Genomic DNA, 14,279 nt, shown 5'->3' on the forward strand with positions numbered 1-14,279 from the left:
AAACCTTACACATACAAAGGAAAATACAGGCATACCTCAGAGATATTGTGGATCTGGTTTCGGTCCACCGCAATGAAGTGAGTATGGCAATAAAGTAAGTCAAATGAATTTTTTGGCTTCCCAGTGCATATAAAAGTTATGATTATGTTATACTATAGTTTATTAAGTTTGTAATACAGAACATCTTAAAAAATGTACATCCCTTAATTTTAAAAATACATTGCAAAAAAAAATGCTAAGCATCATTTGAGGTTTGAGTCATAATCACTGAGCACAGATCATAACAAATGTAACAATGATGAAAAAGTTTGAAAAGTCTGAATTACCCAAGTGTGACACAGAGACTCAGAGTGAGCAAATGCTGTTTGAAAATGGTGCTGACAGACTTGCTCAAGACAGGGTTGCCATAAACCTTCTAATTTATGGGGGAAAAAAAGCAACATCTGCGAAGTGCAATAAAGAACAATAAAACAAGGTATGCCTGTTAACTTTTAACAATTTCACAGCTCTCTGCAATAGCCAATATTGAACTATAAAAAGGCCATGTACATAAACTAAATATACACATAAGTTTCAATTTTGATATTATATTAAGCAAGACTGAATATAAAAGCTGGACCTCAATACAATTTTGAGATCCCTCAACCAGGTGTGCAAACACAGAGACATTTAAATAGTATACATCTATAAAAGCTAACAATGCAATGTACCTGACTTAAGCAAACCAGGAAGTCTCATGTTGTCTATGCTACAATATTTGAGAAGGGGCCTACTGTATCCAGTTCAGCAAAAATGCTGGTGTTTTACTTGATACATAAGCTACTGTACCAAATCATAAAAGGTAAATGCACTTTGTATCCTAACTTGGAGACTATTTTATCAAAAATTATGCTGCTACAAACTTATTTTTTTAAGGCTTACTATTTATTATCTTAATTTTCCCGTCACATTCTGGATTATTCCCATTTCCAAATAGATACAAAAAACCTAACTGACTTAAAGAACACTTTTCACTAGCGTTTTTAAGTCACATATATATGTGTATACACTAAAGATAATGATCACTTGTTGGGTGAGAAAGATCTTAATCATGATGTCCCTGTTTCCCCTCCCATGTGGAGTCTAGTATCAGAAACACACTATTTCTTGCTTTTTTTTTTTTTACAGCCACACTATGTCACTCACTATCTCCTACTTCTGTCCTCTCTCTTAAAAAGAGCTTTAGTGCCCAACTATAGGCTCTCATACCAGCTTATATTCAAGGTTTAGGAAATGGGCTATTTCATTTACAGGAATTTGATTACTTGATTTCTTGAGTTTTTGTATGAAGTATTTGATACTTCTTTAAAAATTATAAGCATATATGCTTTAAAACTCTGTTAATAAAGAGACAAAGACAATGATGGTATTAAAACACTTATTACCTTCCTGTTTTCATTCGTAATTGGAATTTTATCACCATTTTCCTTTAGATCATACATCATGGGATTACCAAAGAGGTCTGTTTGAGATATCTGGAAAGTGATCATCATGTCATCTTCCACATTTCCTTCATATTCCAATAAATCTTTTAAACTCTGATATAGGACCTAACAACCAGAAATGAAAAATCAGGTCACCACAGTACTATAAAATACAATTTGTATCCCTCTTCTAGGGAAGGGAAAAAAAAAAAATCTGACAGTTAGAACTAAAGCATAGAAAGCATTCTCTCTGTCCCCCAAATAGTTTATGATACAGAAAGACTGACAGATACTGATCTGTCCAATTCTCTGCTGAGAAAACCAGAGAATCAATTTAGCAATGGATTTTACACTGTGCTCTATGAGAGAACCTCAGAGGTTTCTCACCGTGAGGGAGGGGGTGGAGACAGAAACAGATGTACTAACTGCAGCCACCAAACCCCTTCTACAGAGCAGCTCTGATTTCACCTGGCTATCTCATGTGGCTTCATTAAAAAACAAAAAACAAAAAAACAAAAAACACCTAAAACCCCAAACCCAAAATGACATGTTAAAAACTCTTTCCTACAGAATCAATCCTACAAAACTTGCCTGCTGACAGTTATACTAAATTTCCCCTTTGAGTTTTTAAGTGTTCATGGTACTTCAACAGATTAAAATGACTTTATCTCACTAGGTATAAATATTAATAAAAATGATTTCAAATGAAAACTAATTTTTTTACATAAACTTTAGTTTTGCTTTTAAATAAAATCTAAACATAAAATAAAAAATTACAGACTTACAGGGTGAGAATCTCCTAGGTCACGAAAAGTTCCTTTTTTCCCCATTAGCTTCCTGTAGACAACCATGGGAAAATGTACATCCAGTATACAGTTATTGTAAATAGCCAGACCCAGCACTATGCCAATCAGCGTGAACTGACCCTCAGTTTCAAAAGAGGATGGATTAAACCAAAACAATTTTGTAGATTCATCATATGTGAACATACCTATAAAAAATGATTTTAAAAAATACATTACTTTTATATTTTATTAAAGACTGATGAATACAAATATAAATATAAAATAACTACACAAACTTATATGTAGTAAGTGTACAAAGTTTTTTCTCTATTACTTTAACACTTGAGAGACCAAAGCTCATACATGATTGTTATAAATTGTGGCAAATGGTAGTATGTCATTTTAAGAAGCCATGGAAACAAAACAGTAAGAAATTCTGGTTGCATTTTCCAAGAAGGTAGGGAAAATGTTCATAAAAGTTCTCTAATTGTCTACTAATACAAATGATAACTTAATTTGTATTGATACTTCATCCACTGAATGGTTGAAAATAAATGCAAAACCAAAAGGAAAAAAAGCTTTATTAAAGCATATTTAATCTACATGTGGTTTCAAAAAATAATTTTGAATTTCATCAAAGAAAAGTTTGTTTTTTGAAAACTGCAATGATCCCATGAGGTTTTTTTAAGCACCTTTCAAACAAAGACAGATGAAGCCATGTACATAAGCTTAAACAGATTTGATGAACTTAGATTATATCCAAAACCTAAAGCTATTTAATACACACATTGTGAGCCAATAAATAAAACAAAAGTAGTCTTATTTCCATTTTACATGTTCTTCACTATTCAAAACCCAAGCTTAGAAATCTTTTTTGTATCATTCATTTTAAAAACTAGGAATGTTTGGTTTTACCTATCTGAATACCATTACTAAGGCAGAATTATCTTCTTCCCTTTAAACAAACAGAGTATCTAAGGAAAAGGTTACATGGTATTTATGAATTTGACTTTTCTCACTTCGCTAAAATGTTTTTCAATTGCTACTGTGCAACTGAATGAAAATATCTTAAGAATTAGGTCTGAGGGGCGCCTGCATGGCTCAGTCCATTAAGAGACTGCCTTATTAGGCTCAGGTCATGATCCCAGAGTCCTGGGATCAAGCCCCACACTGGGTTCTCTGCTCAGCAGGGAGCCCGCTTCCCCCTCTCACGCTCCCCTTGCTTGTATTTCCTCGTTCTCCGTTTCTCTGTCAAATAAAATCTTAAGAAATAAAAATTAAAAAAAAAAAAATTAGTTCTGAAAAAAGGGGCAACGTCCAAAAGCACAAACTTTAGAAATCAGTATGACACATAAATACATAAGTTTATATGATTTTTGAAAGCTTTAAAAATGTTTTTTTTGGGGCGCCTGGGTGGCTCAGTGGGTTAAGCCACTGCCTTCGGCTCAGGTCATGATCTCAGGGTCCTGGGATCGAGCCCCGCATCGGGCTCTCTGCTCCGCAGGGAGCCTGCTTCTTCCTCTCTCTCTGCCTGCCTCTCTGCCTACTTGTGATCTCTCTCTGTCAAATAAATAAAATAATAAAATCTTTAAAAAAAAATAAATAAAATGTTTTTTTTTTATATTTAGTTTAAGTTCAATACAAAAGAACTGTAAAATGTTCCCTGGATCATTAAAGTATAAAGTGAGCTAGGACATTTTTTTAATGAAGTTAATGTTCATGAAATAAAAGTGAAAATTATCCAATTCTCACCTGTATTTCAGTTTAGATCTAAACTTTTTTTTATCAAGAACAGTAAAATAATTACAATTAATAAATAACTTTGATAAAATATCACTAATGTATGTCCTTGGTCTCAAGAACAATAAACTACAAATTAATCAGAATATAAATTACAGAGGCCATTACTCTCATCTGTGTTATGAAACAGTAATTTTAAGGTTCAAAGTGATTCCATTTTGGGCACGTTTTTGCCAGTCCCTGGAAGAAATGCACCATAAAAAGTGGCTCTTCTAAAATATTCATTTCTGATAGTATTAACTACTATCATTTCAATTACCTTACTATCAAGTGGAACTATTAAATGTTATATTTTTCTCTTGAAAGTATGTCTGCATATAATGTTAGTATGTTTTACAGCTGATGTTTAACATGTCAAGAAGCAAAGGAACCAGAGCTAAGGTTTACCAAACCTAAGAAGATCACAAATTAATTTTCTTTCACAAAAAAGTCATGGTTTTAGGTGTCTTGATTTACTTTGAGCAAATTACGTGGAAATTACATAGGCTTCTGATTAATAAACGTTAGCTGAAATAGTCTTAACTGTATCTATGTCATGAACTCAAATGTCTATTTCCATTTACATGTATGTATATATATTACCAACTAAGAATAACAGAAAAGTCGATTCAATGTACATACTGAGAATCAACAAGCTCAATTCTCAAAGCTTAATGGAAATGATACATGCATTATTCTATGTCCCATTCTTCACAATTCTGACAGTACATTTAATGGAATTCTTTTCCTGTAACTGTCATGCATTCAGTTTTAAAAATAAGCAAACCTAGTAACCAAGTTAGTGGTTATATTACAGAACTACACAGTCCTATACTATACAGTTCAGAGAATACAATCCAAGATGCTGCAGTCTTTTACCAGCTCTACTTTACCCACTTTTATCAGTAAAACTCAAATCCTTCACTTTCAGACTGACATACATAGATCAGTTTTTCCCAAACTGTTCAATAAAAAACATTTCTGGAAGGCAAATGTTATTAGATGTGGGGTGGGAAAGGGTTCTGGAGTTCAAATAGTTTGGGAAAACGATGTAATATTAGGCCCCATGAAATCCAGTAGCAAATAAAACCTAATTAATTTGATACCAGTCAGGGTTTCCAAACTTTGAGCATGATACACTTGTGAGACATTCTCAATATTCTTCAGACCACTGTTTGAAATTCTTATTTCAGAAATGCTGTGAGTTTGACGAATGTTTAGAATTAAAAGAGTAAGAAATCTTTCAGTTGTTCTAATGTACCATTCTAAAGTGTTTTCAGTGTATTTAACTACGAGATAATGTCCTGTAGTAAAATATTTGGCTAAGTAATCTAAATAAGAACTTGAGTAAATAAGTGATGCAAATCAGTACCCCAAACCCACAAGTTCAGTCATTATCCGTGACTCTAGGAAATCCACATCAAAACCTATTACTGTCCTTTGTAACTGAGAATATTTATAAACCCTGATAAACAAACCTTTAATTCAAACGATATGATATTATGATCACATCACTGAAATATTTACCAATATCTGGATTGAAGATTTCCTCCACAACCAGCTGAAAAAATTCTTTGGAAACACCTCCCTCATCAACTCCTTGTTCTCCTTCAAATTCCACATACAACTGTTTCTTCAAGTCTGCAGGATTTTCCATAGCGATCATCTCTAGCTAATGAGTGAAAAGATAAAGTGAAAAGAAGATGACTGCCAGTTTAAGAGTGAAAGCAAAATAAAAATAAGGAGAAGCAAAAAAATAAAAACCAGGAGTAGGGCTATGGAGCAAATAAAAAATACTGACTTTTGGTCCGTTTTAAATGGAAACAGGAAGCAAACTGGTAAAAAGCCAGTAAAGGCAAAGATTCAGTCTCACAGATATTAGAAAAAAATAGGACAGTAAAGAAACCAGCATAGATTTATAAAAGGTTACTTTCTAACTACGGATTTGTTATAAAATTAACATATAGTAGAAAATTAAAAGATTTTTTTTATTGTTACTTCTGTTTAACAAACCTGGGTTGTAAGGTTAGGACATGAAAAGAAGTCTTGACAACCAAATACATAAGAGACTACTCAAACTAAATCATTTCAACAAAAACAATGGAGTATAAAAGTTCGGCTTCAAATTTGTTCACTAGTAGTTCTTTATATTTAATAGAACAGAAACTAAGAAAATAACTTCAATTAAGAGAAAAAAAACCACACTGAATAAATAGGGAAATAATTTATGGTCTCTTATAGTACTTAGTATAAACTGCCACTTCTTAGTTGATCACGGCACATCTCATATACACTTTTTTTTGGAAGCAGATGAGACATACGCTTGCTCATATCCTTACTCCTTATTTCTTACTAACAAGTTATCAAACCCTAGTATCTAGCATTGTTTAACTATAAATCTTTACCATATACTTTTTTGTATTTACAGAATAATATACATAGTAACTGATCTCAGTCATTAAGAAATTAATCAGAAAATCCACACTACATTCTAATGTGAAATAATTATACTGCATTTTTTTCTTAATGTATCTGAGATTTACTAACAGCTTGCCTGATTGTTCACCCGCCTTTTTTGCTACATTGACTTTAAATGACGTTTGGCTGTTAAAAAATTTTTAAATTTGCCAAAACAGAATATTTAATAAGAGTGTTCCCAGTTACTGCAACTATTCCAACTAGAATTTTAAAAATGGTTTTGAGCAATTCAAACATCAACAAAGTAACTTTACTACAGTCCTAAAGTAATGACTTTAGGTAACAGTACTGGTTTGAACATTCTAGCATGTCTATAAAAAATAAAATAAAATTTCCTAGTCATAAATCAAGCCAGTTGCCCTAGATCAATGTTTTTCAAACGGCCAACTGAAACTCCCTAGTGAGTACCCCAGTCCGTTCATTTAGCAGTTTAAAACCAACAATGGGAGGAAAATCTCAGAACGTATTCCACATAGTAATGGCATCTACTATTGAAACTTCTTTTTCAATTTTATGTAGAGACAGATGTGCATGTGTATACCTAATGCCGTGCAAAATATTTTACTTGGGATTCAGTCAAAAACATTTTAAGAACAAAGGCTGAAATGATCTCTTAGATACCTTCAACTTTTGGATTCTATAATTCTGTGAATTTTGGATCTTTAGCTTTAAAAAATGTGCTGCACAACAGTGGTCTTTAATATTTACAAAATCATTTTTATGCCAAGTTATATTAGGATGACATTTTTAAGACAGAGTGTTGTGGAGACTGAGAATACTCTGTACTAGTTCCAACTATCACTTAACTTTTAAAATTTAAATTTTTGCAAGCGACTCAGGTAAGCCTCAGTTTCCTCATCTGCAAAGAAAAAAAAGGAATAGTACTCTTTATACTGAAAAGATGTGAAGGCTTAATAAAAATATATAGCAAAGAGTTCTAGAATGGGCAATATTAAGGGAACATATCATGTTGCAACCTTTTAAAACAACTTTGATCTTTGAACAAAAGATTCACAAAATTTGGTATTATAGCCTTGTCCCAAGTTTTGAAAATAACCTTGGGGAAAAATAGTTCCAGTTGGAAACCTGTTTCAAGCCACAGAAAATAAAGAATGCTGAGAACTAAATTAGAATTATCAGCTCCAATGTGGTTTACCCATCACGCCAACATCCCATATTGCCATGGAACGCATTCCTAGTTTCCTTCTTCCAGTTCCCACCTGCCTAGGTGTTAAAGGAATATAAGTCAATGTTTACATATGCCCTTATAACACAAAGACAAACCTGCTTATATCAAAAATATAATGCATTCCAAGGTGACAAAAATTATTATCTGATATTTAAATTATGCTTCCTATAGTTCTTCCTCAGTAACATTCATAAATGAGAGCAGACTCCATTATCAATGTGACTTTATCTTTTAAAGGATTTGGTGATGTTTCTACAGAATTCTGAGACCATGTGCTACAGTCTTAGCTCCATGAGAGACACTTTATATGACACTGAAACAAATTTATCTTCATTCTTAATATTAAATATTACTATCTGTCCGTCTCCAGAGTGTCAAAATAATTCAACGTCACGTTCTATAATTGTAAACATATAGCCTTATCTTTGTTAGTTTCATCTTTGAAATGAGAACACTATTTTAAGAAGAAATAAATACATGTGAAACACTCAGATGAATTCCCTGTACAACAATGCCTTATAGTACTAGCTTTTGTTGCTATTGTTACTTTAACTTGTGTGGAAAATTTTTTCAGGCTTGCCTGAAAACCGAACAAACCAGACATTACAGAAAAAATATTCCAGTAAAAATAACACAACAATATATAGCACTTATATGCCAGGGGACTATTCTAAGCACTTCACATACACCAATTCACTTCACTTTCACAACCTTATGTGGCCAGTAATTTCAAGCTCATTTTACAGATGAAGACCCCGAAGTAATAAGAGATTCTAATTAGATTCTAATAAGAGATTCTAATAAGAGCTCTAATTCAGGCAGCAAGCTCTTAAATACTATGCCTTCCTGCTCTCCACAATGACTACCAAGTAACTTTTATTTTCTTCCTCGTGCTTTTCTATATTCTTAAGTTTTTTTAAAAAAATGAACATCCATTTTAGAATCAGGATGTTAAATGCAAGTATGTAAAAATAATGGTTTGAAAAACAGGTGGCAAATGAACTCTGCAGGCAAAAATTTCCCATTATTATCTATATTAGATTATCATTATCAGGTATATATTAAGGGGTTCTGGAATATTTTTATCATTTACGTATACATGGGTAGCCTACCTTTAAATAACAATTTTTACTTTTAATTTTAACATAAAATTTGCCAGTTGCCATTTTGACAAAGGCCATTATGAAGTAACGCACTGCATATATATTTTTTTTAAAACAACCACTTCTGACCCATTGAATTGAACAGTAAAGGTGTTATCACTTTCTATAATATATACATACCACTTAAAACAGAATTTTGATAATCAAAAGCTGTCCTGAATGCAGTAGGAATGTGGAAACTTAAAAGACTATGTCAGTGAACATTTATTCTGAAAAGGAGAATTTGTATGCATCCCTGAACGAAAATCACTTAGTATACAGACCTGTGTTTTTATATATAGAAATTCTTAAAGAAGGGTATATTAATTTAATATGGAGACTGGCAAAAAACAGATTTTGGGGGAAAAATAAACAAAAATAGACTGGACATAATGACATCTACCTCTTCCTTATATGACTTCCTCTTCTTACTAAGACTCTTGATTTCATCAATTGTTGGACAAAACGATTTTCAATTTCTGAACTTTTAATTGGCCATGATGATGAAATCCTGGAAAGATCATTTTTTAAAAAATTGATCTGGTATCAAAGCATTCCCAGAATACCTAGGTAGGATGACATCTTAATAATAAAAATATCATATTTGCCAGTTTTACAAGAGTCAAAAGGAAAACCCCATCCTTTAAAATCTCACAGTATTCTGGGCTATTACTCATGATAAAGTCATCTTTATCCATAATTGAAAAAAATGCCTGGGGCACCTGGGTGGCTCAGTGGGTTAAAGCCTCTGCTTTCCGCTCAGGTCATGATCCCAGCCCCGCATCGGGCTCTCTGCTCAGCAGGAGGCCTGCTTCTCTTCCTCTCTCTCTCTGCCTACTTGTGATCTCTGTCTGTTAAATAAATAAAATCTTAAAAAAAAAAAAAAAATGCCTTAACGGTAAAGATATTTAAGCAGTAGCAGTAGTCACATAAAATAGACCTCCATAATACTTAAGAATACCTAGGATCGGGGGCGCCTGGGTGGCTCAGTCGGTTAAGCCTCTGCCTTCGGCTCAGGTCATGATCCCAGGGTCCTGGGATCGAGCCCCGCATTGGGCTCTCTGCTAAGCAGGAAGCCTGCTTCCCCCCCCTCTCTCTTTGTCTGCCTCTCTGCCTACTTGTGATCTCTGTGTGTCAAATAATCTTAAAAAAAAAAAAAAAAAAAGAATACCTAGGATCTCTAACAGTTAAACACTTTGTTTACCTTTAAGATACTGGCTACAATAATATCTTTAGATTATCCAAATATATTTATTTTTTTAATTTCTCTGAAACAGATGAAGGAAAGTTTTTTATGTCTTACGTATAAAGTCTAGATGTTTGGGTAACAGTCATATCATATAATCACACCTGCTTTTGAGACCAGGAACCCTGACTTCTACTTCCAATTCTGCCATAATTTCTGTAGGCCAGAATTTCTTTTTTCTCACATATAAAGCTAAGGAGTTTGACAAGTTTCATTGTTTTAGATTATTACAGGATCCTGAAAATCTAAGTAGATCTACTTAATTCTCTTAATCTCCTGTGAGAACATTAAATTAGGCATGAAGTTCTTCATTTCATTTAGAATAAATTAAAAGAAACAATAATGATCATTGCATTAAGCACAATATACTGAATGTGTAAGATACAATTAATCATACTCAGAGCAGCACAGGATAATCTTATTCTTAAAGCACTATAGGTCAATTATTAAATAAAAGAATCAAGTTTTATTTCAATAATAACCAAGGGTATTTGTCAAGGAAAATGGTGGGGATTAGGATAGATAGCACTGTTAGAGCCCAGAAAAAAAATGATTTTTCTAGAAGGGATTGAGCAGAACCAATTGGTAGTGGGGCTATTTGTGTCTATCACTTTGATCTGTTCTAGTTCATATTTTGGACTCTCCTATACAGTTCTCCATTTCAGCCATTTCTTTCAGTCTCTATATCCCTACATAGAATTCTAGGATTCCCTGACTAATCTGAACCAAGTCACACACCACCATCAATCCTTACTCTAAACCTGCTATTTTCATCATCTTCTCAAAGACTGCCAGTTTCCTAAATGTATAATTGTATATAAATATGGCCTCAATAAATATGTATCTATAAACTATACCAACAGCCATCTTTCCCAAATACTGGTTTGCAGTATGGCTTTATCAGAGTATCTGGGGGCACTATCAGAAATATAATTCCTAGGCTCTACAATGAACTCCTAGTCTGAATCTCTAGATGGTAGAACCTTGGGTTTTTGTTTTTTTTTTTTAAACGTATTTCCTGTTCAGATGTGAAGACAGTTTGGGGTATGTCACAGATGGCAATATTGTCTTCCATGATACTCATCCTCTACTAACATAATCCCTTAAAATAAAAAATAAAATAAATTTTCAGACCCTTTTCCTTTGGAAATGCTTTGTCTAAGAAAAATGACAAATTATCTACTTTTAAAAGAATACACAAATGAATAAATGTTATTAGTAAAATATAGTAAAAGCCTTATCATGGTTTGGATTGTTAATTCAAGTGAGCTCATAAGTATCACTGTATTATTTTCTAAGAAACAACAACAACAAATAGTGAAAATAAGTCCAGGGAGAAATATTCTAATAATCTGAAGTGTGGGGTAGTCCTTAAATGATTCTGAGACACCTACTTGTGAAAAAGCAACTTATATTTTACCATACTTCATTGATTCTAAAATTCATTTGTTTCCACATTTTAACATCTCTGAAATCAGGATATACCATAAAACTGGTAGCATCTCACAACAACTGGCAGCATATTTTCCTACTACTAAAAGTGATAAGAAAATAACTGTGTGTCCTACAATCAACAGTATCTAAGTTTCAATACACTAATTCTTCAGCTGTCATCAAAGACAATTCCTCTAGGGGCACCTGGGTGCAGCTGTCATCAAAAATAGTTCAAGGGGCTCCTGGGTACAGCTGTCATCAAAGACAGTTCCCCTAGGGGCGGTTGGGTGGCAGAGCTGGTTGTGGATCCAACTCTTAGTCTAGGCTCAAGTCATGATCTCAAGCCCTGCATTGGGTTCTGCATGCAGTCCACTTGAGATTCTCTTTCCCTTCACCTCTGTCCGTCCCACTCATGCGTTCTCTCTCTCTCATAAGTAAAGAAAATCTTTAAAACAAGCAAAACCCAGTACCTCTGAAAACTCCAGTTAAGAAATAATTGGTTAGTGTGGTTTGAATTACATGGTACATGAAAGTGAGGAACAGTTTTCTTTAAAAAAAAAAAATCTGTAATTATTAACGGAAGGTACTACTCCTCCCTTTTCCACCATGCCAGTCAGTCTTACGATTAATAACTAAAAAATAAGAACTAACAGAAAACATACTCAAGTGTGTCATATATGTAGTCATTATTTTCTGGGCGCCTCATTTATAGACTAATGAGTAGATGAAATCCAAGGCTCCTTTTAGCTCTTAAAGTCTATGATTCTGTAACCTTAATTATTCCAATATTAATACTGAGCTCATCAAATTTCTCATTTCCTCTTCTCTTCCCAACCCCACTCTGTAGTTCAAATTAGCAGGTCATAAAAGGTAGTCAATAAGTTTTTTTTTTTTTTTGGTCAAATTGTTACAGAAGAATAAGGCTTTAAAAAAGCAAAGTAGATCCTTGAGGAATAAGATGTTAAACATTCATCAGTACTTTTGAGAGTTCAGCTGAGAGAATGACCTTAAACTACTTTTTGTTGTAAACCTTTGTTACTAAAATACTATGACTTTATCATAATCGCACCACTACGAATTTTTTTTTTTTTTTTTTTTTTTAAATAGAGGCGTCTCGGGGCGTCTGGGTGGCTCAGTGGGTTAAAGCCTCTGTCTTTGGCTCAGGTCACGATCCCAGGGTCCTGGGATAGAGCCCCACATCAGGCTCTCTGCTTAGCAGGGAGCCTGCTTTCCCCTCTCTGCCTGCCTCTCTGCCTACTTGTGATCTCTCTGTCAAATTGAAAAAAAAAAAGAGTCTCAATTTTACTAACTCACAGGCCTACTGTGATTTTTTTTCCTAACATTTTCACATTATTTAAAAAAAGAAAAAAGGAAAGAAGAGTAAAATTAATTTAGTATGAGCATTTAGCACTAAGAAAATTCTCAGTGGTCATAATTCATCTTTACATCTCTAATGATTAGCAAAGTGCCTCACACACAAGATTTCTGAAGCAAACTGCTTTTGTGGACTTGTAATATTCATGTACAGATATTATGTAGTGAATCCCGATTTAAAATTGGTCAAATTGTAATACTCAGGTTTGACAGAATTAAGAATTCACTTAAAAAAAAAAAAAAAAAAAAAACAACAGTATAATTAAGAAGTTGAGTTCTGGGCGCCTGGGTGGCTCAGTGGGTTAAGCCGCTGCCTTCGGCTCAGGTCATGATCTCAGGGTCCTGGGATCGAGTCCCACATCGGGGTCTCTGCTCAGCAGGGAGCCTGCTTCCCTCTCTCTCTCTCTCTGCCTAGCTCTCTATCTACTTTGGATCTCTCTCTGTCAAATAAATAAAATAAAAAATCTTAAAAAAAAAAAAAAAGAAGTTGAGTTCTACTCTGAAAACCCTCTTTTAAAAAAGACCTTATAAACCGGGGCGCCTGGGTGGCTCAGTGGGTTAAAGCCTCTGCCTTCGGCTCAGGTCATGATCCCAGGGTCCTGGGATCGAGCCCCACATCGGGCTCTCTGCTCTGCGGGGAGCCTGCTTCCTCCTCTCTCTCTCTGCCTGCCCCTCTGCCTACTTGTGATCTGTCTGTCAAATAAATAAATAAAATCTTAAAAAAAAAAAAAAAAAAGACCTTATAAACCAAAATGACTGTTTCCTCAAAATTCTACACGATAAAATATATAACAAGCACTTGAACTTTTCTAAGTTCTTATTCTTAGCTTTGCTTTACTAAGAGGGGGTGGTGGTGGGAAACGAGGCAGGGGAAGGAAAATAAGGTTGGGTAGATTTCTTAGCTGAAGGGAGATAAGGAAGGTTGACAGTTCTTTTTATTTCTAACTCTATTAATCTTATAAAGAGTAGTTTCATTGTTTTTTTTTAAATTAGGCAAGGCACAGCTTTTACTGGAAATAGATGAAAGGATCCCAACCCAAGAAGCCAAATATAAAATGCATGGTCTTAGGATTTACAGTTCTGCTCTAACAACCGAAATTCAAAGACAGAACTCAATGTACTTTCCACAAAACATCACTCAACGTCGTTATATGATACCCCATCATTTTGCCAACCTACATACAAGTTGCTGGCTGCCTGATGATTATACTAGTTATTTATGTAGCTCAAAACTATAAGAGTAAAATAAAAAGAACACCAGAAAGCAAGCAAGGATAATTACTCCAAACAACTAATGCCTTTCTGCCTCTGTTGAAAAACTGCTTGAGTTGCCTAAGGCAGAATCTCTCAACACTAAAAATATATTTGGTGTTTTTAAAAACCAGTTAA

At 33.9% G+C, this 14,279-nt stretch overlaps 1 protein-coding gene across 11 annotated transcripts in view; it reads right to left on the bottom strand.

Annotated features, from left to right (window-relative positions):
- UBE3A (ubiquitin protein ligase E3A) overlaps positions 1-14,279 on the bottom strand; it is a 102,814-nt gene that overhangs the window by 18,909 nt on the left and 69,626 nt on the right. For all 11 annotated transcript variants that reach the window (XM_046007462.1, XM_046007456.1, XM_046007455.1 and 8 more), the window contains 3 exons: positions 5,555-5,699; positions 2,249-2,454; positions 1,425-1,589 (listed from right to left, as the gene is read on the bottom strand). In XM_046007462.1, the coding sequence (XP_045863418.1) occupies positions 1,425-1,589; positions 2,249-2,454; positions 5,555-5,699 (516 nt within the window). The remainder of the gene's footprint in view (positions 1-1,424; positions 1,590-2,248; positions 2,455-5,554; positions 5,700-14,279) is intronic.

Source organism: Meles meles, chromosome 6 (assembly GCF_922984935.1).
Source record: "Meles meles chromosome 6, mMelMel3.1 paternal haplotype, whole genome shotgun sequence".
Lineage (NCBI taxonomy): Eukaryota > Metazoa > Chordata > Mammalia > Carnivora > Mustelidae > Meles > Meles meles.